The 27,227-nt window shown below is 41.1% G+C and overlaps 3 protein-coding genes across 3 annotated transcripts in view; 1 reads left to right on the forward strand and 2 right to left on the reverse strand.

The window, feature by feature from the left end:
* Positions 1 to 1,442: 1,442 nt before the first annotated feature.
* On the forward strand, positions 1,443 to 8,482 carry TFAM (transcription factor A, mitochondrial). Its single transcript, XM_041476363.1, has 7 exons — positions 1,443 to 1,761; positions 2,591 to 2,646; positions 3,181 to 3,330; positions 4,690 to 4,785; positions 5,628 to 5,684; positions 6,639 to 6,887; positions 7,822 to 8,482. The coding sequence occupies exons 1-6, from the start codon at positions 1,473 to 1,475 to the stop codon at positions 6,855 to 6,857; spliced, it is 867 nt and encodes a 288-aa protein (XP_041332297.1). The 5' UTR covers positions 1,443 to 1,472; the 3' UTR covers positions 6,858 to 6,887; positions 7,822 to 8,482.
* Positions 8,290 to 11,390, reverse strand: LOC121357700. Its single transcript, XM_041475232.1, has 2 exons — positions 10,736 to 11,390; positions 8,290 to 9,702 (listed from the first exon to the last, which is right to left on the reverse strand). The coding sequence occupies exons 1-2, from the start codon at positions 11,311 to 11,313 to the stop codon at positions 9,525 to 9,527; spliced, it is 756 nt and encodes a 251-aa protein (XP_041331166.1). The 5' UTR covers positions 11,314 to 11,390; the 3' UTR covers positions 8,290 to 9,524.
* A 5,947-nt stretch (positions 11,391 to 17,337) lies between these two features.
* REEP3 (receptor accessory protein 3) overlaps positions 17,338 to 27,227 on the reverse strand; it is a 36,862-nt gene continuing 26,972 nt past the window's right edge. The window contains exons 6-8 of the mRNA XM_041473705.1: positions 24,596 to 24,743; positions 22,017 to 22,168; positions 17,338 to 21,271 (exon numbers count right to left, since the gene is read on the reverse strand). Coding sequence (XP_041329639.1) covers positions 21,215 to 21,271; positions 22,017 to 22,168; positions 24,596 to 24,743 — 357 coding nt within the window. The 3' untranslated portion in view covers positions 17,338 to 21,214. The remainder of the gene's footprint in view (positions 21,272 to 22,016; positions 22,169 to 24,595; positions 24,744 to 27,227) is intronic.

The following is a 27,227-nucleotide window of genomic DNA, read 5'->3' on the forward strand; positions in this document are numbered from 1 at the left end:
CTTGTTCCCACATTGTAACAGAGAACTGCCAGTAGTGTGTGTGTGTCTTGTAGCCAGCATCCAATACAGCCATGCATCAGGTGCTACTTAGAACTGGGCTCCGAGTTCATTTTTATGCTAGCTCTAGCCTGGTGGATTTAGCAACCTATGCACATGGTTGGATAGAGGATTTCAAATAAGTTAATGCCACGCCACACCAATATTCATCTAGGGAGGAGACAATCACAAGAGTCTGTGGAGGTGGTGTATCTGGAATATCAGAATGTTACAGTAAACTCACACTTGAAAGGAACTTTGCCATTAACTTGCACTTCAGTTGCTTCAGTCTATGCACGTGGAAAACCAATAGTGCTGGAGAGGGGCAATCTGTTCTTTAAACACAGATCAAAAGTAGAAAAACTCTTTGATTTCCTACCATTCATTCTTCTTGGTTACTTGAAAATAAAAAAAGATGACAAAATGTTTTTCTCTGTATCTTCTACATGAAAGAAAAATGACTTTCAGTTGGGAAATTTGTCATCATAAAATACATTTTTAACATGGATGATACATTTGATTTGGGTTTGTTTGTTTGTTGTTTTTTATTTGAATATGTATCAAACTGGAATGTGAGGTATGGGTGGTAAGCGTGCACAGTAGGAGCTTTTACTCCTACCAGTGGGATATTAACTTCATGTTTTCTGATTTACTCACCTCAAATTGGTCACATATGGGAAAATGTCATTCCTGTGATGTTATGTTGACATTTGAAACATCAGCTTGATTAAGATTGGTTCTAATAATCTTAAAATATCCCTGTTCACTACATTTTGCAAGCTGAATAAATGGATTTTTTTTTATGTTGTTACTGAGTGCTTCATTATATTTGAACGAGGGCAGTGTAGCCGGGAAGGCAAAGACTTCATTTATACTCCTTGCTCAAATGATTGTAGAAAACTGACCATCAGAATGCCTTCACAGTTCTTATTTTTTCTAGGTAAAATAGCAATCTCTTTGCTATTCTCTAGAAGTTATTAAAATTTTTAGACTATCTGTATAGAACTGCGTGAAAGCAGAAGTTTGACTTGGTTTCTTTTGGTTTATCTGTGTTAGGGATGGTTTGAAAGCATTTACGCTTTACCTGGTAATGTTTCTGCTTTGTGCCGTGCACGACCGACTTCCCACCACAGTACGAAGCCAGCGGCAGGACTGAAAACCAACCGACAGCCGTGTGCAGGACGTACTGGGCATCTGCAAATAGCAAAAAAGGAACTCGTCTTATGCTCGTGCTGGTTACAGGTGTGAAGCTAAGTCTTTGATTCTTATGCTACTCCTAGCAGTTCAGCCTTTCTGCTTTTGAAATTATCGCCATGAAACTATAAGTACATTATTTAAGTCGGTGCCGCTGTCACCTCGCGGGGCCCCTGCCGCGCCGCCCCTCACGCCGCCGTCCCAGGGTGCCGCGCGCTGTGGCGCAGGCGCGGCGGGCCGGCATGGCGGCGGCTGCGGCCTTGCTGGCCCGGGCCGCGGGCCTGGGGCTGGGGCTGGGGCTGGTCACGGCCGCGGGCGGGCGGCGGCTCCTCCGCTGCGGGACGGGAGCGGGGCTGCGCCAGCGGGGCACGGGGAGCCTCCTGGACGGTGCCGTTGTGTGCAGGGCCGGCGGCGCGGCGGAGCGCTGCCTGTCTCGGGGGACCAGCTCGAATCAGCGGCCGAAGCGGCCCCTCACCGCCTATTTTCGTTTCGTGATGGACAACCGTCCGGCCTTTAGGGAAAAAAACCCAGGTACGAGGTTGGAGGGGAGGGGAGGCGGGCCCGCTCGCTGTTGGGCGCCGGGGCTCCGGTACGGCCGCCCCCCGAGTGGGGCCGGGGCCTGCGCCCCCCGGAGCGGGAGCGGCGGGGCTGCTCCTCAGCTGCTCCTTCCTGTTCAGTGGGAGAACTTGGGCTCCCTTCCTCAGGGGACAGCCTCCATGAACTGCTCACAGTGTGAGTCTTTCCCATGGGCTGCAGTTCTTCAGGAACTGTTCCAGCATGTGTCCTTCAGGACCAGGCTTCACACGGGGTCACAGCCCCCTTTGGGCATCCCCTGCTCCAGTGGGGGCTCCTCCATGGGCTGCAGGTGATCTCTGCTCCCCCCTGGGCTGCAGGGGCACAGCTGCCTCACCTTGGGCTGCGCCCCAGGCAGAAGGGGAGCCTCAGCTCTGGTGCCTGGAGCATCTCCTGCCTCTCCTTCCCTGACCTTAGGATCAGTACAAGTGTTCTTCTGACGTGGTCTGCCTCCTTTCTCTGGCTGAAGTTGTGCAGTTTTCTTTTTTGCCTTCCTAACTCTGTTAGCCCTGAGGTGCCACCACCGTCACTGATGGCCAGTAGCAGGTGCCACTGGGAGCTGGCTGGCCTTGGCTCCATCAGGCTTCTCACAGGAGCCATCCCTGTCCCCCCCTCACCAGCAGAATCTGGCCATGCAAACCCAGTACAGGAGGATACTTTGCTGCTTGTTCTTGCACTTGTATGTGACCTTGGCTTTAACAGTTTTCATCTGTTGCCAGAGAAATGACACAGCTCTCCCTCCGTGTGCCTGTGGGCGGCAAACCAATTCTTTCTCCTTTTTGAACAGCCATATTGCATTACATGTGCAATGCAAGTTTTGTAAAGTTGTTCTGCTCTCGTATGGTAGGTGAAATCTCAGTTATTTTTGATGAAAGGATCAACTTCTTTTGGTTCATGTAAATTTCTTTAAGCATCATCATACTACGTCGTAATATGATGTTTCATATTATGTTGGTGTTTCAACATAACATGAAACAGTGAAGTTTCTCTGAGTGGCAGTTTCAAGGGATAACATAAAGCAACTTTATGATTTGCTGATGGATTTAAATGCCATTTATAGCAGAGTAATGATTGTTCTCCTTGATTGCAGTTAGTAATTAGAGGCAGTTGGAATTAAATTCCATTTTCTAAGGAAATATTCAGTAGAATTGAGATGCTCTGACATCCCTTTTGGACTTCTCACTCTGTGTACTTTTCCCTTTGTGTAAGGAAGGGAACAGGGAATCAAATGGATGAAAATCTGATGTTCTGGTGTAAGCTTTTCATTCTGTAATTTTTCTGCTCATAGGTTAGAAGTGTTGGCTTGTCTAATGGCCAAGTGCTTCTGACTGAAAGCATCTAGCTTAACTTTAAGGCTGGTGGTGGTTTGTGCTGTAGGTGTATGAGGAAGCAATAAAGACAGACTGGAAGAAATACGGAGAGCAGATGGCTGCTTATAAAGCCCAGCTGACTCCAGCCCAGGCTGCTGCTCTGAAAGAGGAAAGGAGAAAACAACTGGCAAGGAGGAGATCAATCAGGGCAAAAAGAGTAAGTATTTTGAAGTTCAGGTTTCTTTTCTCTCAAGGAGCCTGAAGTCTCTTTGTCTAGTATACAAAGCAGAGTTGAAGCATGTTTTAGAAATACAAAAGCAACTCAGAATAGGAAAAAACCACCCAACATACACAAACCCCCCAAAATGCCATGGGCTAAAATAATTACTGGTGTTAGCAGCTAGTTTAGTTGCTTTCCTGTGCTTGAAGAGCACAGAACTAGCATGGATCTTTGTGCTTAGAGGTAGCTTCTCTATGCTTTTTTCCTCCCTATTTCTAGAGCTCCCAGAGAAAGGATAGGCAATAAAAGACATTTGGACCAGCAACACTTTCTTCCAATGGGAACACATCCAGAAATGGTTTTTCACAAAGACCTTGTATCTGTTACCTCATTAGGCCCTACAAGGTAGCAGCTGCTTGAAGTAGCCTTTTTTTCCTTGCTTTTTTGGGCTCTGCCACTGTGTAGCTGCTGCTGTGACATCTGTGTCCTTTACTAGCACTTTGATAGGCACCATCTTCCCTATTCCTTTTTGGCTGGTTTATGTATAAGTCCTTAGAGACAGAACCATCCGTAACAGTACGATATTATGGTTCTGGAAAGATCAAAGGGGTTATGTATTGCTTGTTTATTTCTGTGAATTAAACTGTGACATTGCCCTAGCTGGCAAAAGCAAAACAAGTTTGGTTTAAAAGACCCCTACTTAAAAGAAGTTTGTAATCTTAATGATTTTGCTGATCCTTTTAGAGTATGGCACCACAAGGAATTCACTTGGGATATCTAATACCTAATTAGATGTTAACTTACAGCACCTAGGCTCCACTGGGAATGTCAGGACTGGAGAAAACAGGAAGTGTAATTGCATCTATAAGTTGCAGTACTTTCATTCTCTAGCCATCATCCCTGTAGGCAAAGCATTCTGATAGCAGAAACACAATTCTCTTCCACCTTCTCACCTCCCACAGATAAGTGTGTGCCCTCTTCTCTGCACACAGGCAGTATTTCACACCAGAAACTGAACCCTTACTGAAGAATAATAGAAAATCTGTCATCATGACTTCCTTCCAGAGTTGAATTTAGTAGCACTCTCTGGTTTCTGGAAGATTTAGCTGAAGTAAGAATCAGTTCTAAATGCTTTTTCAACAACTTGTGAAAACTCAAGTTGTTAGCTTTTGGTAGTTTAACATTAGTCTTGAAAAGCACTAAGAGCATCTTGACATACAGTCCAGTTTACAGAGTCAAACACCAAAGAAAGAATTTGTGTTTGATTTTTGCATAAAATATAAAGAGAAATACTGAGTTTAGTTTTGGAACAAATGCATGCTTGGTAGAGGAATAACTTCTCTTTTGTTTTTAAAGGAATTGAATCTGCTTGGAAAACCTAAAAGAGCTCGTAGTGGCTTTAACATCTTCCTGTCAGAAAATTTTCAAGAAAGTGAGGGAAATTCACCTGTGGTAAGCCAGGGAATATTCTTTCTCTAAAATATGTCCATTGTATTCAGAAAAATATAGTTTAGATTCTGTCATTTTCAGAGCTACTGTTCAGTAGTTCACTGTCTGGATGCTGCATTGCTGAGGTTATTTTTTTTAAGCTGTGGCCACCTGGCTATACTGCTAGCATGACCTGTATGAAAAAGTGCTGTGTGGGTATACAGACTTAAAACATTTGTGCTGTTTTTTGCACTTCAGTGTTACAGACTTTATCTGTTCCTTTTGTAGGGAGAGAATTATTCTTCCCTTTGTTTTGATGTAGCAATACAGTTTTTCAAAGAGCTGTGGTGGTGTGCTCCTGTTCTGGCAGTAGCAGTTTATTTTATCTCCTGTAGTTCAGCTGGTGTTATGGAAATACAAGAGTTCCTCAGCAAACTCACAAATTCTGCACTGAACTGTGCTTTGGGGTGGATTACATGTTACATTTATGTTACACTGGTGGATTACAGCACTTGAGGTGCTGCAGACCCACCCTGTGTGCCTCATGTGTTCCTTACCCTACACATTCAGTCAGTAAGGATGGTGGACATAGTTTGTTCCTCAGTTTTCCCTGTACAAGGCAGGTTTCTCCAGTCAGCTGAGGCCTGCACTGTAAATGTGGCTCAGATGATGCCCAGAAGCTTGTTTTGAACAATATAGTTTATTACTTACTTACATGAAAAGGGTAAATAAGGGGAAGCAAGCTTTTGTGCTTTTTTGCATTGGTTTGTGTTTGACTTTCACTCATGCAGTATTCACCTGTATCCCTCTGAAGTCAGTCTGGTCCTGAAACAACTCTCATGTATTGCATCTTCTGTATCCCCTAGGCAAAGCTGAAGAAACTATTTGATACGTGGCAAAAAATGTCTGCTTCCCAAAAGCAGGTATGTCAGAGGATTTCAATGAGGCTCTGATCTCATCAGAATTAAAAACTTGAGTCAAAATTGTTATATTTGTACAAAGTCTTGAACTCAGTTGCTCGAATTGTAACACTGAGGGGAATACTCCAAGATCTTTATGCATCTTGAAAAAGATTGTCATTACCTTTATTCCAGTAGTGACCATTTAATTCATAGTGTTGTTGAAACATGAATCAGTGGGATAGGATGGAAGTTTGGTGTGCCTTAAAGTGGATGTTAAGCAACATCTAGAGAAGAAGGTGGAATAATATGCAACAACTTCATTTTTTTATAATCATCCATAATATCTTTTAACACCAGCGTAAGAATTTGCTGCTCATGGCAAGACTTCTTACAAGGGAATGTAACAGAAATCCACAAGTGATGTGCACAGGGTAATTTATTAACTTTGGTTCTCTGGGGGATAATTTTCTGCCAGCTTTCTGAGTGTATTGAACTATGAACTGATTTCAGTGCTGTACTGAAACCTAAAGTAAACCTTGACATGTTCAGGCTTTCTGTACCCTGCTGTCCTTCCTCCTGAATGCCCTTCTTCCAGGTGGTTTTTAATGAATACTGAGGACATACCCTAGGTTCATGTTCTTACTGTAGAAAAATAATTTGAAATAATTCCACAGCAATATCTATTCCTGTGCCTCACATAGTCTAGCTGTCTTAAACTAGTGCTCAGATAAAAAAAAGCCTTAACTGGTAGTAGCAGAACTGAATAAATTTCCCCTTTGGGAATGGCCAGCTGCTGACATAACTGCAATTTAGTGCTAAAGCTTTGTATTTTCCTGCAAGTTTGATTTTGTTGGGTTTTTTTTTTCAATTAGCTGGTCTATACACTGCACAGGTGTTGTTCTAAGTCACCTTTGTGTGTGGCAGTTCTCCAGAAAAAGCCCTTCTGTAACTTCTTGATACCCTATTTTCTTTCAGCCATACTTGCAGCTTGCTCAAGATGATAAGGTTCGGTATGAGAATGAAATGAAATCATGGGAAGCAAAAATGATTGAACGGGGACGTGAAGACCTGGTGCGTTCCAAAAAGCAAAGGTTAAGAAAGAAACCTGCTGAAACTGCAAAGCAAACTGAAACAGCCAAAGCCAAAGCTTCCTCAAGTGGAAAAAAGGCAAAATTAAAAAAATCGGAAGAATAAAAAATCCCCTTCGGTTGTCTTATTTCTGTCCTGAGAAGGTGGAATAATATGCAACAACTTCATTTTTTTATAATCATCCATAATATCTTTTAACACCAGCGTAAGAATTTGCTGCTCATGGCAAGACTTCTTACAAGGGAATGTAACAGAAATCCACAAGTGATGTGCACAGGGTAATTTATTAACTTTGGTTCTCTGGGGGATAATTTTCTGCCAGCTTTCTGAGTGTATTGAACTATGAACTGATTTCAGTGCTGTACTGAAACCTAAAGTAAACCTTGACATGTTCAGGCTTTCTGTACCCTGCTGTCCTTCCTCCTGAATGCCCTTCTTCCAGGTGGTTTTTAATGAATACTGAGGACATACCCTAGGTTCATGTTCTTACTGTAGAAAAATAATTTGAAATAATTCCACAGCAATATCTATTCCTGTGCCTCACGTAGTCTAGCTGTCTTAAACTAGTGCTCAGATAAAAAAGCCTTAACTGGTAGTAGTAGTACTGAATAAATTTCCTCTTCAGGAATGGCCAGTTGCTGACATAACTGCAATTTAGTGCTAAAGCTTTGTATTTTCCTGCAAGTTTGATTTTGTTGGGTTTTTTTTTTCAATTAGCTGGTCTATACACTGCACAGGTGTTGTTCTAAGTCACCTTTGTGTGTGGCAGTTCTCCAGAAAAAGCCCTTCTGTAACTTCTTGATACCCTATTTTCTTTCAGCCATACTTGCAGCTTGCTCAAGATGATAAGGTTCGGTATGAGAATGAAATGAAATCATGGGAAGCAAAAATGATTGAACGGGGACGTGAAGACCTGGTGCGTTCCAAAAAGCAAAGGTTAAGAAAGAAACCTGCTGAAACTGCAAAGCAAACTGAAACAGCCAAAGCCAAAGCTTCCTCAAGTGGAAAAAAGGCAAAATTAAAAAAATCGGAAGAATAAAAAATCCCCTTCGGTTGTCTTATTTCTGTCCTGCTGCATTAATGCTGCAGTCAGCATTAGCACTGAAATGTGGAAAACCCATGAAGGGCCCTTTGGAAAGGTGATCAGGTAAGAGAGGAGCTACTGTCTCTCAGAACTGACTGAAATAATCACTGCAGGTGTAGCCTGAACTGTAGAATAGCAATTAATCAAGCTGTGAAATGATACCCACTGACATCAGCAGTGCTCTCCAGTAACGGTTGATAATATCCAGCTTTTATAAGGTATTTTTTAATGAAACAATAAAAAATATTCTTTATCAAAGAAAGAATATTCTGCAATGTTACCATCTAAATTCTGTAAATAAGAGCTGAAATCTGAGTTAACACTGCTGTGTTTTATTCCCTCCTTGTTATTGCTAGTGAGATGTTCTACATTTCAACAGACACAAGAAACACAAAATGCTAGCTTTTATTTTATGCATCTGTCTTTTTGTACCTGTTAATCTGTGTATGCCACTTCTGTTGCGTTTAAAGACCATGTGAGTTTTGTATAAACGTACCTTTCTTGGACTTTGATTTTGTGGTTTTGTTTGGATACATACAAACATTTTTGTCTTGCTGTTGTCACATTTGGGGCAACCTAGAAGGAAAAGAATTATGTGAACTGCTTGGACTTTGAGTTTTGGTGTAATAAACACAGGTATTTTGAAGAGATGGTTGGTTTCTTTCCTGGAGCTTCTCCATCTTAGTTAAATCTCATAGATATTTTAAGTAATCTGGTTTTAGAATGCAGGCCAACTTTTTCAGTATTTGGTGGATCTCATCTGTTCTGAGTGACCCACAAAATAATCACGGAATTCTAGAAAGGCTTGGGTTGGAAGGGTCCCTCAAGATCACATGGTTCCAATTGCTCCCGTAGGAAGGGATGCCACTCACTAAATCAGATTGCTCAGGGCCCCATCCAACCTGGCCTTGGACACTGTCACCTCAAAAGGAGCATTTTCCTCAAACCCTTTGTGTTTGATCAGTCTGTCAGTGCCATGGGGTTGACTGCAGACATAAATTGGAAGCAATTATAGACAAGCTCTGAGTGCCAGTGCAAACCAGCTTGAGATAATCACTCAGTGCACATAGAATCACAGAATATCCTGAGTTGAAGGACCCATCAGGATCGTGAAGTCCAACTCCTGGCCTTGTAGAGGACACCCCAGGAATCCCCCCTGTGCCTGAGCGTTGTCCAAACACTTCTTGAATACAGGCAGGCTTGGTACTGCGCCCACTGCCCTGGGGAGCCTGTTCAGTGCCTGACCAGCCTTTGGGGTAAGAACCTTCTCCTGATACCTGACCTAATCCTGACAGCTCCAGCCAGTCCCTCGGACCTTGTTACTGGTGATGAGAGTGAAGAGATCAGTACCTGCCCCCGCAATGCCCCTCAAGAGGATATTGAAGGCCTCAGTGAGGTCTCCCCTTCCATCTCCCATTTTCCAGGCTGAACAAACCAAGTGACTGAGATGTGCTGATGCTCAGGCCTCAGGCAGAGTTGACTTAACAGATGAAACCTGGGCATTATGTGACCGACACCATCAGTATTATTTAGCTAAAAATAGATGACTAAGACACTTCTACCAGCTGTTTCACACCGTACTGGCTGCTTTAGAAACTTTCACATAACCTTGTGTAGTTATCTGCAAGAAATGTATCATTCTAAGAAATTTGCACAACTGACACGAATAGGCTTGCTTGTAGGATATGTTAGGGGAAACCCTCCCAGCTAAGGCCTGGGCTCTGGCCCCTGCTGGATGAGAAGTGCGCCATGAGACCCAGATGCTTCTGCTGAGCTTTTTGTCCTGGTACCTTTAGTATGTGAGCAGTCCCTGGTGCCATTCTGTTTGGATCCTGACTCTGGGAGACTGAAGGCATAGAATGGTACCTGGAGCTGAGAACGTAGGAAGGGATGCCACTCACTAAATCAGATTGCTCAGGGCCCCATCCAACCTGGCCTTGGACACTGTCACCTCAAAAGGAGCATTTTCCTCAAACCCTTTGTGTTTGATCAGTCTGTCAGTGCCATGGGGTTGACTGCAGACATAAATTGGAAGCAATTATAGACAAGCTCTGAGTGCCAGTGCAAACCAGCTTGAGATAATCACTCAGTGCACATAGAATCACAGAATATCCTGAGTTGAAGGACCCATCAGGATCGTGAAGTCCAACTCCTGGCCTTGTAGAGGACACCCCAGGAATCCCCCCTGTGCCTGAGCGTTGTCCAAACACTTCTTGAATACAGGCAGGCTTGGTACTGCGCCCACTGCCCTGGGGAGCCTGTTCAGTGCCTGACCAGCCTTTGGGGTAAGAACCTTCTCCTGATACCTGACCTAATCCTCCCTGACAGCTCCAGCCAGTCCCTCGGGCCTTGTTACTGGTCATGAGAGTGAAGAGATCAGTACCTGCCCCCGCAATGCCCCTCAAGAGGATATTGAAGGCCTCAGTGAGGTCTCCCCTTCCATCTCCCATTTTCCAGGCTGAACAAACCAAGTGACTGAGATGTGCTGATGCTCAGGCCTCAGGCAGAGTTGACTTAACAGATGAAACCTGGGCATTATGTGACCGACACCATCAGTATTATTTAGCTAAAAATAGATGACTAAGACACTTCTACCAGCTGTTTCACACCGTACTGGCTGCTTTAGAAACTTTCACATAACCTTGTGTAGTTATCTGCAAGAAATGTATCATTCTAAGAAATTTGCACAATTGACACGAATAGGCTTGCTTGTAGGATATGTTAGGGGAAACCCTCCCAGCTAAGGCCTGGGCTCTGGCCCCTGCTGGATGAGAAGTGCGCCATGAGACCCAGATGCTTCTGCTGAGCTTTTTGTCCTGGTACCTTTAGTATGTGAGCAGTCCCTGGTGCCATTCTGTTTGGATCCTGACTCTGGGAGACTGAAGGCATAGAATGGTACCTGGAGCTGAGAAGGAAAGTGCTGATAGCAGGGTGTGACCTGGTAAATCGATGGGCGCACTTGAAGTTGTAGGCAGCAAGAGCCTTCTCAGCTAGCAGCTTTCTCAGCGAGCTCTGTTTTTGCCAGATGTTTTCGAGGTTGTGGCCAGACTCTGTGAGAGCAAAAAGCTTGGTTAGGGCAAAGCAGTTTGTGCTGCTCTTTGAGTGTGGTGTGAAGAAGGGTGTGCTCTTGGAAGGGGCGGATTGGGGAAATCTTTTTGTCCTGGCACAGCTGATTGGAGAGCAGGGACGTTTCCAACTTGGCTCTGCCCCGGGGGTGGTGTGGCGCTGGGCTCGGTGCCTGTCCTTCTGCGAGTCGACGGCGCCGTGGTGTGGTGATTTTGTGAGCGCTGACAGTGCCCAGGGCAAAGCCAAGCGCTTTTCTGCCCAGCCCCGTTCCTGTGGGAGCAGCACAGGGAAGAGCACTGCTGCGGACCTGGGCTCTTGGAGACAGACTGTGATCTGCGGGAAAGGAAGAGGAATTGTTTCGTTGTTGGCTTTGCATTTTACAGGCTGCAAAAGAAAAGGCAATTCCAGCATGGTCTCTTCCTTTTAGAACCCTTTGTGTGCTCAACATGTAACACAAACCCACTGAACTCCATCAAACTCCCTGGAGATACGTGCTGTCCCTCTTGCACTCCAACTCTTGCAGCAGCTAACGTCCAGCAACTACTCCCAAAGAAAAAGTTCCAGAGCAAAAATCCATTTCTGGCCTTCATAGCCCCTTTGCAGTCTGTAAACCAGACAAATCACACTAGTGTGCCACACGTTCCTGCTCAACAATATATAGAGCACCTTCACATGCTCAAGGTGGCAGAGTCCCTTGTTAGAGTGCAGCAATTCCATCTCTGTTCAGACAGAGTGGCATGCCAGGAAAGAATATATTTGCTGACCTTCCCTCTATGCTGTAAAACCTGATTTCCAGTGCAATCACTTTCACTCAGCTTCAACATAGTCCACAGCCCAAGCAGCTATATCTCACAAAGAAAGTGTCAGGACAGAAGACGTTCCTAAGGCAGCCATTTCTTCCAGCACCATTTAGATTGCACACAGCATATTTGGAATACTCACTTTCCTTCTAGCATATACAAAGTGGCTCATTTTTAACTCTCGTGGCTGGGCTGCAAACGTGGAGCAGCTGCCCCGTCAAACAGGCTGTACAAGTAAAAGCCAGTGTTGGGCTGCACCTCCCTCTTGCCTCACGTAAATCACACAGGCTCCCTGCTGCCCTTCTCCACTGCACCTACCATCGTGTTCTCTGCATCTCGAATCCTAGGGGTGAGTGCAATTGTTTCCACAGAGGGCTGGAAGGGGAATAGGTAGCAGCACAAGCAGCTCTCCTTGAACTCGCTCCTTCTGACTGCTGCCGAGAGTTGGGCAAGCAAGCGTGTGGCAGCCACGCTCCCCTTGCAGCCTGGAACTCTGTGCTCACAAGCATGGTGCTTGTGTGGCTTCATTCACTGCCTCTTTTATCACACTTCCATTCCCCACAGGTGAATATTTGTCAACTATTTCCCCCTGTTGCAGTTTTTATATAAGCCATAAAATAAGGAATGGAATATTTTGAACTGAACATTTATTTTCTCTGGCACTCTTAACAGAGATATACATCCCACAACTGAACTTAACTTCCATTACTTGAAAGGATCCCAGTATTTTTAGTATTTGGGAAAGTAATTCTACTTCTTCAGAAACAGAACACCATAGAGGAAAATATATAATGCAGAAGTTCTTTATGATGCCCTCAGGCTTTGTATTCTCTGACTACAGGAAGAGAGGTGGGTTTTTAGTGTAGTCTTTAACAGAACTTCTTTCAAGAGCAAAGCTATCTAAAAACATTAAATCAGAAGAGCTTTGTTCAATCTGTGCTGTATGCCAGACATTCCTGGTATTAATGTGCAGGCAACCTACAACACTAATTCTTTTATTTCTTCTGCAGCTTAACTAGTCATCAGAAACCTATGAGGTGTGTAACTTTTTATTTTAAAAGAACATTCTTTAAGAACACAGGCCAGACAAAGCTAGTACTTAATTCCTTACATACTGAAGGAGTTTATAATCATTATTATGGTAGTGCCAGCGTAGGAATTCAAACCAGGAGCACCCAGCACTAGGAACAGGCACAAGAAACATCAAAAGCAAGCAGATACATAGCAGAACATGCTAAAAAGGTAATTCCAAGTGCTCCCACTCATTTCCCTTTGCATGCATCTCATGGAAAGAAACTCTAAAATCCCTCTAGGATGACTTCCAGAAGTTCTGGAGTGCTGAAGCCCTGCCTTGGCAAGAGGCAGTGCTACTGGCAGATGCTCCAGCTCACAGCTTCTGGCAGGCCTTCCATTCCTTCCCCAAGCAGATTTGTAATCAAGTTTTCTTGGACAGCTGGCACACAGCTGGCCACCACAACTGTAACAGCATTCAGAAACACAGGCTTGTCTTTTGGGTAACCCTGACTTTCTGCTTCATTTAACACCCCTTCTTCCTGCACACAATATAATTTTAATCTTGCTTGGTTCACAAACCCATAAAGAAAAATGTCATCCTCATTTTTGCCACTCACTCAAACAATGACAGGGAAAAGTAACTTAATTACTGCATCTTTTTTCTTATCCTTATAATGCATGTGAACCACTTAGAAAGAAAGGAGGAGGAAGAAGACTCCTGGCATTTCCTTGAGACAGTGTTCTCATTTAACAAGACCCTTTGTTTGCAAACACAGCTTTTACACAGGAAAACAAAACACCAGGACAGGAGTAACCCACTGCTGGAGATGCTTGGGTAAAGTGGTCTCCCCTACCCCCTAAAAAAGCAAAGTATTTTTTATTCAGAACAATATGGTTAGGTAATGTGTGGAATACTATCTCCAGTAGAGACAGACATGGCAAAACCAGGTTTTTTTCACCTGCCACTAATACTGCATGGCCTCTGTGCTGCTCAGCACACTGACACTAAGCACTTTCAGTGCTGCTCCACTCCCAGTGAAATGCTCACACAGGTCATTGACAGAGCAAGGGACCCACGAGCAGCATTTGAGTAGGGTGGCCCAGGGGCAGGCAAGAAAGTATTCTACATGGAAAATACCTTAAGAAAAACCTTTCAACAATCTCACCTGAGATATACACTGGTTTCCTGCCCAGTTTATCTGACAAAGGGTCAAATGTGATATTTCCAATGAGCATCCCAGCAAAAAACAGGTATGATGCAAGGCTTAATTTGTAGGCTTCTTGTTCAATTAGGTACCACTTTAAAAAAAATCCTTATTAAAAGTATGCCCTTCCCCCAGTAATAAAAGATATCAAAATTATTATTTTATTTCCCACTTATTCTTTTATATTCCATTAAAGTTTTATTCAAAGTTTGATAGATAAGCCAACAGTAGTCATATTCTTTCCTCCATAACTGATTCTAACATGTCTCCTCCATTGTAATAAATTAAAATTGTTCCATGTGGTAAGCAACATCACCTGCACCCCAATTCCCAAGCTTTGGCAAGAAGCTTATCTTGGGCTATTAAAACAAGGACCAGTGGAAAGCATAGCTAATTCACCACTAAACCAGCACGGTTATTTCAATGAGCAGATATTAAAGTTTCTCCATTAAGAAGTACAATGCACATTCACTACTGCAGTACTTAGAGAGTTAACACTGTGCTTTCTGAACAATAAGTGATCCCTGGTGCCTTCCCTCACCACACATATGTTGAACTCTTGAAGAGAACCAGAAAGGATTACAGCAAAATGTCTTGGTTCATAAAAATGCTCAGAACTAGTTATGGGTTACTCATTGATATTTCAGTATCTTATTGTGCACATGCATTTACAATTTTAAAAGAAGTTACAAATAAATTATAGGTTTCTTTATAAAATATATTTTCTACCTCACACAAAATCTAAACTGAGGCAGCACAATCACAAATCATCAAAGATAAGACAATTACCTGAGAGTGGATTGAAAATACTATTTCCCAATGGGGCAAGGCACACAGACAGCTTGTACAGTGATTAGTTCCTGAAGCAGAACATAAGAGCCACTGTGGAGTTTTTCTGAGAACACTGTCCCTGCAAAACCAGAACAGAACTGACAATTTTTAAGTTCCATTAAGCTTAATCTCCATCAATAAAATAAAGGAAATAAACTTTACAGAAGCAGCTCTTGCAGGGCAGAACAAGAGAAAAGATTGCTTTTACAAACTGGTACTTTTGCTGCTTAGGGGCTGCATGTTTGTATTTTAATAAGTTTGATACAGTGATCTGTGAAGAAAGTAACTTTTAAAAGAATGCAGCGATCTACTTCATTTGCACAAAGGGAGCTTGTTCAATATTCTTCAAAATTAACTGTAGCTTGCCAACAAAAATTTTGCCAGGGAGAGAAGGGGCTGCCAGGAGAGGAGGTTGGTCCAAGCAGGACACACAGGGATACAGCCACATCTCTCCAGCAAATTGGCACTCAAAGGGGAGCTGCAAGAGACACCCCAGAGGAGAGCAGAACAGCTTGGCAGTTGTTCCATTGTGGTTTGAACAAGGGAGCAGCTTTCCTTCTTTCATGACCTTGATTTTAAGAGAAGCATTGTTTTTCATCCAGATTCAATCTAGACTAGATAATTGCAGGCCTCTACCAAAGGTTTCTTTTGCTCAGTAGCCTTCTCCAAAGGCCAGGAGATTGTCCTGCCAATTCGCTGATCAATTTGAACTACTATAACTGCTCTCTTCACCCAGGGGCTTGCAGAGTAACAAGTAAAAGCTCCACATCCTATGAACAGCATGAGAAACTGAAACCTTCAAGTTAGCAAGAATAGAGACATTACCATCATTAATGAAACCTGGCAAAAAGGGGTTTGACAAAAGCACAGCAAGCGGCCATTGGCACAGTTCCTTCAAGACATGGTTATGTTTTGAAGGCACGACACACACGGTTATGGCTCCATTTTTCCAGCATTACATTTGTTTATGATCACACTAACTTTATACAGGGTTTTAGGTTTGCTTTGGGGCTTTTTTTTTTTTTTTAAGTCTTTCTCCTGAGCCATATAAAGAAATTCTATTGTTTAAGGCAGTAGGGTAGGATGACTTTCCCTCAGTATTTTTAGTTAATTTTTACTAGAATTAGCAGAAAGATTGGCTGGGGTGGTGCAGCTCCCTGAGGAAGCAGTGAGCAACATAGTGAGTGTGGTACACAGGAAAAGCTAAGTGAGGGTCAAAGTGCTGCCTACCTTGGAACTGTTACAGCCTGGAAAAAATGAACTTTCTAAATAGTTTCTTAGCTTCCCCATCCACGTAGTCACCGTACATTAGCAGACAGCAGTGAAATTCTACCTTTTGAATTCCTTGTAGTCTCTGCTCAAGCTGCTTCCATAATTCCCATCCTAATGCAAACAGCAATCTGTTGCTGAACTTTGGCAAAGGCAGGCAGACATGAGACAGGCTCCCACTCTGTTCCTGAATACATCTACGGGAAGGAGGAAAATAATTTTGGAAGTCTCCTGATTTTACAATATGTATTAGATTTCTCCTCATATTCCACCATTTGTTATCCCATACTACTGGGGAAAATGCACAATGCTTAAGAACTTAAAAAAGATCCCAAAACCAAAAAACCAACCAACAACAACAACACACCCAAAAAACCTGTCACCATTGCTGCTGCTGAATATTTAACATTTTAACCTAAGATGTACAAAACACCACTAGTTTTGAATAATGAGACTATTCCCTGAGTGGGTCTTACCAGCATCATGTTAAAAAGCAGGAAAGCAGCTTTTAGCCCACATTTAGGATTGCTCCCACTACCTGCTAAATGTCAGATGAAGAAATAAAGGAAAAAAGTCAGCATTGCTTTCTGACATCCACAATTTCTTGGCAGGGTGCTTGTACTGCATGAACTTTTCTGACATCAGAAATTGAATCACTGCAAGATCCCTTAAGAATCAGTCTGTGCTTCTGGGATGGATTTTCATAACACTTAAAAATTATTTATTGCTACTGTCTTTAAATCTTCCTCCTCAATTAGCCATATCAAGAAATTCTTTTATTTGAGGAAGGAAGCCAGGAAGCCTTGCAAACAAGGCCCAGAAAATGTGGTTACTGAGGTTTTTGCTTGGGTTTTGGTAGGGGTGTTAACAGATGACTCAAAAGGAGGCTTGAAAAAGGAAAGGGCCAAATTCATCTATGCATCTCCTCCTCTGGATTACCAGAAGAACTCTGACTGGGGAATACAAAACAAAATGAGTTTGATATCCAGCAGTTCCCCAGGAAGTTACACTCTTTTGGGACACTGAACATCTCAATATTAATTTACTCAGAACCATACATCTAATCAAACCAGGTGACACTACAGCATATTCAAGTGGTCTTTAGCAGGGTACATTTCATTTCAGCCTAAATTAGCTTCAGACTTCATGGCAGAACCTCAAGGGCAATTCAGTCATACTTTAAAGAGTTTTTCAAGTCTCTCCAAAGTTCAGCTAGGTTGTTTTTGGTGCTTGAGCCATTGTAATAAGTAACACAATACAGATTACACAGTGACTAGGTTGTTAATAGTAATTCAGGTAATAAAATATCCACTGCATCTTGCTCAAAGCAGCATTTATTAAAGACAGCATCAAGATAAGTCAATGCATAATGAAGTTTCCATCCTACAAATATGTAAACAAGTTGACAGCAAGTTATTATTACAATATAAAAATTAAAGCTTACATTGCATTTTTTAAAGCTACTATCTTCAGTCCAAATGTATATTCTCTGGTTTGTAGCATTTAAAAATACAAGTTCTTGAAAAATGTTAAAGTATTGCCTTTGCACATACATTTTTGTAGAAAAAGTACTTAAAAATACCAACTTCCCATTAATAAAAGCAACACCAAAAATAAAACACATTTTTGTCATGAACAGCACGTTGAATGTGTCCAGCATTTTCTTCACCATTATCTTTTACCAAGTTATCTTTTATTTTAAAAGTCATTATAGTTTGCAAAATGTATGTTGGATGTTATTCAGTTACTTTCACACACCAAAGGAATTAGCAATATTGGCAATTACATTGCAATCAAAGTCAAGCCTAAGCTCATTTGCAGCTGAGGCCACCAATTTAATCCTCATCTCAGACTGGGTATTTTAACAAGTACAGTAGGCTCCTGCTAAGAAAGCTGAGTCAGTTCAGATATATTTTGGAAAGGCTTGAAACCTTGATATGATTTAAAGAGAAATACATATATTCTTTTAAAGCACTTTTAAACCCCAAGTCTTTGACTACAGTCAAATCAGCAGTCCTGTTGGTGGCAGTCAGTCAGTTCTCAGGAAACACTTTGTTCAGAAGATTAGATAATTTGACATCAATTACATTTTACATTCCAAACCCAAAAAGAATGTTAAACATCGATTTTTAACATTTTTTTCACAAAGTTTCCTGGCAATAGCTAGACAGATGACTTCTGCAGTTGCTAAGGCAAAAAAGTTTGAAAATTCCCTGTAACCAAAGTTAAAAGATTGTAGTGTTTCAAAACCAAAGTAAACTAAATTCAACAAGGAGAGAGAGCTACGGAATGAAAGCTAATCATGCCATTGTGCCCTGACAAGCATCACCTAACAATGAACAGTAAGAAGAAAAAATGAAGATAATCCAGTGAACCAGTTTGAGGATGAATTCAAAGATCAAAATCAGGCTGGCAAGAAAATATTTTTATAGTTGTCTGTTAGACTGAAGAAAACAGCTAGGAAAACACTGAAGGTTTGATCATGTAAGAGAGTTACCTGAAAGAAGTACATTTATATGCAAATGTAATGAATATGAATCATACTGCCAGCTTTCCTAATTCCATGCAAGTTCCAGGAAGAGGAGGATTTATTTAGCCTTTATCACTACTGAGTTAGCAAGTTAAGTCTGCCAGAAGTTACAGCCTCAGGTACACAGAGACACATAGAGCAACTTCCTGACAGGAGTGTGGTAGAGCCTGAAACACTTCAATGATCTCTAGCCCTAGAAATGTGTTAAAAACACAACCCCCAAAACAGGATCTACATGAACCTGTAATAGGAACTGTAATTCTGAAAAAATGGCTTACTCTACTCCTTCATGCAGGATTATAATTTGTACAAAGATGATCATTTTTTTGCCATGCTTGCTGGTAAAACAAGCATGATTAGTTACAGCAAAACGCGTCAGCAAGTGCTCAACTGTACAGTAAGAGTTAGAGATTCCATCCCAGGCCCAGGTTACTATTCAGAGAGGGGTGAGATGCAAATACAAGAGCTCAGGGCTCCTTAGTGTCTTATACACTTAGTGTATAGAGTGTCTTAACACACAGACAAGCCTCAGGGAAACAGAGGAGAACACAAACATTCCTGGGGCAGAAGTCCCACACTGCAGGGGAGTGATCACTCCTTGCCCACAGCTCCTTAGAAAAGCTGGATAACAAGGTACAGTTTGGGTTAGGGGATGGGATTTTTGCACTGTACTCATTTGGGTGAGAGCAGCCTTCCTGTCTTCTGGTATCAAACTGTGTTTTTGAGTGAAGTAGTACAGCCTTTAGCCTTCTAATCACACATGGCCTGCTGGGACTTCTCACTAAAGCACCGAGGCTCCTCAGAGATGCTGAAGTGCTGTTTTGTGAAGTGCAAAGTGCACAGCTTTGCACAGGGCTTGCAGACACTTCCCACAGCCAGGGAGGAACAACACCAACACAGACCAGCTGCGTTTGCACCCACAGAATTCAAACCCTGGCTGAAGTGTGCAGAAGACTACTTGGAATGCCAGTCTATGCTGCAGACCATCAAGTGCCTACCAGCAGTGAAGTGCTATGGCTGTAACAGAAAAAGCACTGCAGCAGGCCCAAGCCTCAGGAATATATTTAAAATCTCTGCAGCAGACTTACAGATTACTGTCAATACCTGGGGAAAGGCCTAAGGATTGAAGTCAGAGATCCAAGGATAAGGAATCCATGCCATTTCCTCTTTGAGGGAAGTAACAAGGACTGTCCCAAAGATACATAATAAAATACTATCTGCAAAAAAGTGGGTGGTTTCTCCCTGAATCCACAGTAGAAATATGGTCACACAGCAAACTAAAATCAGCCTAATTCTCAGAACTGCAGAAAACAGTACCAAATGTGACCTAAAAAAGTAATTTTGACAAGTCGCTGCACTGAAAGACATTGCAAAATTAATCTCTGTGCAGATATGCCATGGGACTCTAGGTTATAAAATGACTGACTAAATCAACTAGACTTTTAGAAGAAGCTATTTATATGCCAATATTTTAGTAATAACTTCAGCAATAAAAGAAAGTACTACACAGGCCGTTTTAGAATCCACATATGGTATGAAATATACACTCATACATGTTCTGAAGTACAGATATATATAAATATATTTGTTCTTAAAGCAATGTAGATCAAAACTAAACCAAGGCCTGACTAAGCTATCATACATACCTTTATGGCAGCATGACTTTAACACACAGCTCATGGGCTGATCAGATCCCTGAGGCGTATCACTGGAACTGCTACAAGTTTTACTTACCACAATTTTAACCAAAAACTGACTTAAATCATGTTACATCTCTTTAGATGGAGGAAGACAGACACAAACAAAACAACCCCACAAACAAAAAAAACCCCAAAATCCCCCCAAAAAAACCACACACACAGACAAAACCCACACAGCCCTATAATACATAGAAAGGCACCTGATAATATTGTTAGTAGCAAATATCTACAGCATCCTAAGTGTACTTAAGGAATCAGGATAAATTTTAAAAAGATCATAAAATACAAGAATTGCTGGCATTCAAAATGTAACTCTAACCTATCTAGCAAGTCACTAAAATGACATGTGCAGTTGTAAATCATTAAGAGTGTGCAAAACTATGCAGTTTTGCATAAAGTGCTATATGTACCCCCAGTTTGCAAAGCTTGGCAATATGATGCAAGATGATGATGTTAAGGATTTATCCTACCTACCTCATCTTTCCTTTTTCTTTCCCACCATCATCCACTGTCCTTTAAACTGTACATTTAAAAATTACACAAAGACCTTTTCAGGAATTGTAGTTCAGAAAAATATTTCAAGTATATCTATCTTTCAATGTAAACTTGGGGACACTATGGTTCAATTCTGACAAGCTCTAGATACTTAAATCTTCTGCTAATTCAATTAGAGTTGTAATTATTTCAATCTGTTCAATACCTCTGGCAAAAGAGTATTTCCTATTCCTCATTTAACTCCTATTTAAGGAGTGCTGAAATTCATGCTGTAACTTGTCCAGATTTACATCTAAACAATTATAGAAAAACAGAGTAATACTTTATCTGATCACTTGGGTTCACAAAAACAAGTCCTACCATATCTGTTCATACAGACTCATTTTAGGAATTGTACACAGATCTTTAAAACTTGAATTCAAGTTATTATAGTACAGCAGTTTCTCTTGCAGGCATTGTGCAGTACACTTAAAAGTATACAGCAGGTCTCTTCTTTACTCTGTATTTCAGTGATCCATATCGTATCTGAGGGGAAAAATAAAATTATAACAAAGCGTTGAGTCACACCAAGCAGAAATATGATTCACCTGCCCACTAATCTTATTTTGCAAATGTCTTTCAATGTGATGTGCTTTGGACACCCCAGTTTCACTAAGATAATCAGCCTATGACTAAGTAACAAAGTTTCAACAGAATTGGGCAAGAAGAGTAAGTATCATCTGTTTTCCTGCAATGACCCAAAAGCTTCTGTGAGACTCCACAGAGATTTATCCTGAAATATCTTTAAATTTTGTGATGCAAGCACATAAAAAGTGCTAACTAGGATCTTCTCTTTGTAGATCACAAAGAGTCAGGCCGTGTGTCTATGGGAACTAAAAAATTCTGAATATTCTTTATCTATTAAACAGGAGATGTTTAAGTGTGCACAACATGCAAATGATAATATCGCTATCCACAACCCTTCCAAGGTGAGCAGTTCCTGAAAGAGGGCTCGGTGGTGCCACAATTAGCATTGCAAGCACAGTCTGTTTCATCTCCTCTCCCTTGCTCCTTGCTTAGTTCATTTCATTCATGTATTTCCCCTAAACACTCCAAACTACAAAAGCTCCAAACATAGATATTGTTATCACATACTTCTTTCCCCATTTAGCATTCCAGAACGCAGTTATTGTTGACAACTTCTCCAAGATTAAAAATAAAAATCCATTTCTGCACTATGAAAAATGCCAATATACACTGAATGAACTCAATTCACCAGGATTATACTTGCCTCTTTGCGGCCTTTAATGGTTTTCACAGATTTCATACTCTGAGTTCTTCGAAGGCCTCTCTGAGCAAACATTTCATCCTCTGAATATGTCCCCTCCATCTCTTCATCTGTTTTATCATCTCCAGGATTTTTTTCCAGTGGAGTTTTGTAACCTTTAAAAAAAATTATTAAAAAAAAAGTAGCTGTAGCTTTTTGATTTCTAAGAAAGCTGTGATTTTTCATCTTTATCACATGTGATTTATCCCTTTAAATGATGTGCTCATTTCAAAACAGAAACATTGACTCTGCCACGAGTTTGGTATTTCTAATCCTGCCCCTTGGTTCCATAGGTATGAAATGCAGTGATTCTTCAGTTGTCAAAACTGAAACCACAAGTCTGCTGACATCTTCTGCTTTACACTAAACTGCAAAAACCTTAGTGGTCATCTTAAGAAGCACTCAAGAATTTTGGACACAATCCACATGAGCGGGAGCTTACACTTACATAAACCTTGAAAGGTTCCTTCCTATACAAACTGTTTCATGACCCTCATTGATAGGATTCTTCTTCATACTCTCATCCTCCTGCCATTTTATTACCAAAGCTCCTTTCAGATCGGTAACACAGCCAAGTACCATAAAGGGTTGCTAACACCTTGCAAAACCAGGACCAAGATTATTACCTAAGACTCTCACTAGAGGGCACAAACTGCTCAAAAACACACCCTGAAAAGCTCCTTGGGGTCCAACAGCCCCGAATCCCCATCACAGACCTATCACAAAGCTCCCAAATACACTCTGGTTCCTTACTCAACAAAACTCTCCTTTTATCCCAGAATCTACAGGCTGTAACACTCAGGAACACCTTTTAGACTCCAAACCAAACTTTATTAATGACCTGAGTACATTTCATCTTAAGCCAATGTTTTATTTAGGCTTAGCTATTTTTTTTCCTAATTTTTTTCCCTAGAAATTAGAATCACATCATCTATTACACTGTTAGTTGAGGCAGACATTCTGTCATTCTCTTCTGCCATTTTAGAGGCAACACATCTCTGCTTCCAGTACAGTTTCAATTAATCTTTTTCAACAGAAAAGATCTCAATCACATCTGTTTCTCTGTTTCAGACTAGCAGTGACACCAATACTTCCTTATCTCCGTTTCTAACACGTGATGCATCAGCATCCCATCCACCTTTTTCACAGCACTCCCTTTTTCACTGCCAGCGCAGCACCATCCTATGATCCATGTCCTACAACTAGGCCTTTTCAACCAATTTGCAGAGAACTCCCAGCTCAGAGCACAAAAAATAACATCCTGCTAAGCACAGCAGAATATTGCTACACAGTATTCCTAAATCTGTGTGTACTTTTGATCTTTTTAAAGTTCCTAATGCTGCAGAAAATTCAAAGAAAACACGAGAGGTGTATGCTAGATATCAGACCTGGAACAGAAACAATTAATTAAATTCATCTAGCTGTAAGAAAGCTTTTTGACATTTGAGATTGAATCTGACAATCAGTGATCATTTATACAGTATAAACTGAAGCATTTTTTTTTTAATTAAATTTAGAGCATTTTCAAGCTATTTCAGATGGGCAAGTAATGCTCTCTCACTGAGGAACAGACCCTGCACAACAGCTGCAGTGACATCATCTCTAGTGCAGCTCTTCATGAATTCTTGGCTTTCCCTCCTGCCAGAAGCTCCAGCTCACACTGCCCTGCACAGGATACCTTCTGGAAACAATGTGCAATTCAGCTTAGGTCCCTTCAGCTGGCCATCTATTCCTTACAAACATCATGGGATACCACACTATCCATGGAATTCCTTGGACCCCACAAACACTACTCCTCCCCAAAATGGAGGGATAGGAAGGAATGACAGGCTTAGTTGAAAATAAATAGCCCAGATCTACTTTTGTGGGAAATATCAGCTCCTTTACATCATAGCCTTGCCATTTAAAAAGGTGTAGTTACCAAATTTCCAGCAAAACCTTCCTTCAAGCATCACAAGCTCAAGAGCAAAGTGATGATGACAATAACAGTACATGTAAAATAATAATGAAATAATAGTATCTCTGAACAAAACCATATATTGGTCACCACACACCATCTTCTAAGTGCTGACTGGCATCAGTCCATTATGAAAACTTGATGCCTTTATTATTCCTATCACCATATACAATTTTACATTTTGATCTATTACTACAAACCTGGTGAATTAATTTCTATTAATTTTCTTTTCTATTTACCGAGCTTCCATATGTTTTCATGTTTAACTTTTTGTACATTTGTTACAGAAACCCCACTTAATCACATAACATTTGACTTCCAATTAAGTTTTACTTTGGTAATAAATTCTTGTTGCCAATTGGCAAGGACAGGAGTAATGAATACAATATGATTACACTGAGAGTGGCTGTAAGAAGAAAGTAATTCAGGAAGGATTTCTTAACTGTCATAATTTACTTTGCTTGAGTGTACTGGAATTCTTTGAGGCCTTATCAATTTAGAAATGGGGTGAATGTATTTCTGCTCTTCCACTTTTGCTTTGGGTGAATTGTTCTTTTAGGTAGGGAAGAAAAAAAAAGATACTTACTTGAAGATTCACTTGTAGAGGCTCTGGTTTTCTTTTTAGCTTCTGGCAATGTCTGATAAGGTCTCTGTCCAACAGGCTCATCTCCTTGTATAGTAGTCAAATCATGCATACTGAAACTTCTCAGTTTCTCAGTGATTGCACCTTGGCTCTGAAATGCAACAACAGTATCTTTGGAAACCAGGCAGAGGTTTAACTTTGCTGCTCAGCTTGGTTAAGATGTTTAAGCCCATGCTTCCTTGTTGCACAACAAAACTCATTGAACATACACATGCACTTGCTTTACATTTGATTTAGGTATTGCTTTACCCACGCTTAACTGTGCATTGCTTCCAGATGACAAAGTTACACAAGCTGGCAGCTTAATTACAAATGCTGCATTTCACTCCTTTAATCTGAGCAAATAAAGACTGAGAGTGTTTAAAAGAAACACACATCAGAAATGTTCACTTCAAGCATGGCACTTCAAGGTAGCATGACAGTAACACTTCCACTTTAAAGAGTATGGTTGAAGTTAGTTTTCTGCTACTTTATATTTTATCCTCCACAAATTTGAATAAGGTTAAGAAGAAAAGTGTTAAAAATACCCTCTGTAACATTAACTCAAATAACTGAGAAACTGGCAGCACTATAAAAGCAGCTCCAGTTGACAGAAACTTGAAACCACAAACCAAAGAGGTCCTGCCTGGACTCCAGGCTAGCAGGTCCTCTTACTAATATAGATTTACTGACACAATACCAACCCAAAATCTAATGCTACACAGGAGAATAGTTAATCACATATAAACAACAAGTATTTCTTCTCCAATTGTCTTCACTTTTTTTCCATATGGAACATATGGAAATTTCCCTGTTGGAAAGAAAGGTCATCCAGCAGCTCTTTCATCTTACATCAGATGATGTTATTATTAAAGCATTAAAGATTAATTTATTGCATAAGCAACTAAGAGAATAAGACCATGAGAACAAATACTCAAAGTCATGTTAAAATAACATTTAATTCTTCCATCTCTGGCACAAGGCAAAAAATAACCATTTCAGGGAAAGGTTGACAAGCCCATGCATGAATTCCACTTCAAGCAAGTGTTAAAGACTTTGTTTCATTCTTCAAATGAAGCTTTTAAGTAAAATTCTTCATTTGGCCAGCATGTTAGCTAGCAGGAGCAGAAACCTGGGTACAATGCCATACACCTTCCTCTGCAACAGCACCAGCAGAAGGAAATTCTGGCACTGCTGGCCACAGCCATTTGTTCCCACTCTCATGACAACAACTGTTTTTGCAATTGGTAGACCAGCACACTGAATTAGTCCACGTTAAAAATAGCCATGTAAAGTGAAGAGACAGTTGAATTAAAGCTCCTTAAGTTTGTGTGGGTACCAAAGGGCAGGGGGAAAAGTGGCTGAAACCTAATATTAATTTTCTAATGACTAGTCATTAGTACAGCATATAAAATTAAGACAGTGGACAGTGTGCTACAGAAGCACGACAAACGTATTATAATTCTTACCCCACCACTCACAGACTGCCACCAAACAACAAAGAAAAGGTTTCTTGTGAGAGAAGTAGAAGCCTTAATGTATTCTATCTCTTCCTACATACTTGTAGGATGACTCAGTTCTCAAAAACTAAAGTACAGCTTGCCTTTGAGTTAAAATGCACTACGAACACTGCACAGTATCTGCATTAAAGACTGTAAAAATCCCCAAGTCAAATTTATTCCCCAAAATGGCTCATTTGAGGCAGGCCTCCTAAAGTCCCTCCTAAGGCAGGAAAAATCCTGCCCTTCCACTACTCTACTTGCACTGAAAAGCATTTCAAGTAAACTACATCAGGAACCAGCTATGCCTGAGAACCTTATCAGCTGCTAGGGCATGGTGAAGAGAACTGGAGAAAGAACTGCTTCTTTTGACAAGCAGCAGCTATATATATATATATATGTATATATATAAAAAACTCTGCTATAAGATACAAGACTGTTCATCAGTCTGTGTCCAATGCTTAAAGAGGGTGAACAGGACTCCAGTCCCAGTCACTGAACACTGGTGAGTATGTAAAATGGACCTGGTTGGTTCTCAGCAGAATCCATACAAATTCAGCCCAATTCCACTCACCAAGAGTGAACAGAGTCTACTTAAAATAGTGTCAGAAGCTGGTTTTGGCAGCAGCAGAAGTATAGAAAGACACACTTGTTTAACAGCTGCCCAGCAAGTTCATTCATCATGTGATATACTACAAAAAGACATTTGGAAATTGTACAGAATAATGCAACTAAGATTATAACAACTAACATGGTAAGAATTCACATTACAAGCCTATATTTCTCATTCCACTGTAGACAGAGGACTAGATCCAAGTTAGGAACATTCAACCCTATTTTCCAGTGCAGCTTTTGGATACAGAATTTTGTTTTTCAAAGGAGGAAAAAAAGTCAAGTATGTGCCATAAAATAACATTGTGCCCTTAACCAAACTGCACGGTTGAGCTGGAGCTCCTGTGGAGCACTGCCTCATTCAGGGAGGACGTAAGGGATTTATACAATGGGCCCTTCATTCCAAAAGTACTTGCCAAGATGGAAAGTTTTACTCAAGTTACACACAGAAAACATTGAGAAGTTTGAAAGGATATATACACAAA

The sequence above is a fragment of the Pyrgilauda ruficollis genome, unplaced genomic scaffold, assembly GCF_017590135.1.
Source record: "Pyrgilauda ruficollis isolate IOZ18807 unplaced genomic scaffold, ASM1759013v1 scaffold11, whole genome shotgun sequence".
In the NCBI taxonomy this organism is placed as follows: domain Eukaryota; kingdom Metazoa; phylum Chordata; class Aves; order Passeriformes; family Passeridae; genus Pyrgilauda; species Pyrgilauda ruficollis.

Excerpts from the sequence above, each read along its gene's own strand:
- TFAM (XM_041476363.1), top strand. The coding sequence starts at position 1,473 with ATGGCGGCGGCTGCGGCCTTGCTGGCCCGGGCCGCGGGCCTGGGGCTG. Across the intron at positions 2,647-3,180 it reads AGTTGTTCTGCTCTCGTATG|GTGTATGAGGAAGCAATAAA; the intron begins GTAGGTGAAATC and ends TTTGTGCTGTAG. Across the intron at positions 4,786-5,627 it reads GTGAGGGAAATTCACCTGTG|GCAAAGCTGAAGAAACTATT; the intron begins GTAAGCCAGGGA and ends TGTATCCCCTAG.
- LOC121357700 (XM_041475232.1), bottom strand. The coding sequence starts at position 11,313 with ATGCTGGAATTGCCTTTTCTTTTGCAGCCTGTAAAATGCAAAGCCAAC. Across the intron at positions 9,703-10,735 it reads ACTTTCCTTCTCAGCTCCAG|GTACCATTCTATGCCTTCAG; the intron begins GTACCATTCTAT and ends TCTCAGCTCCAG.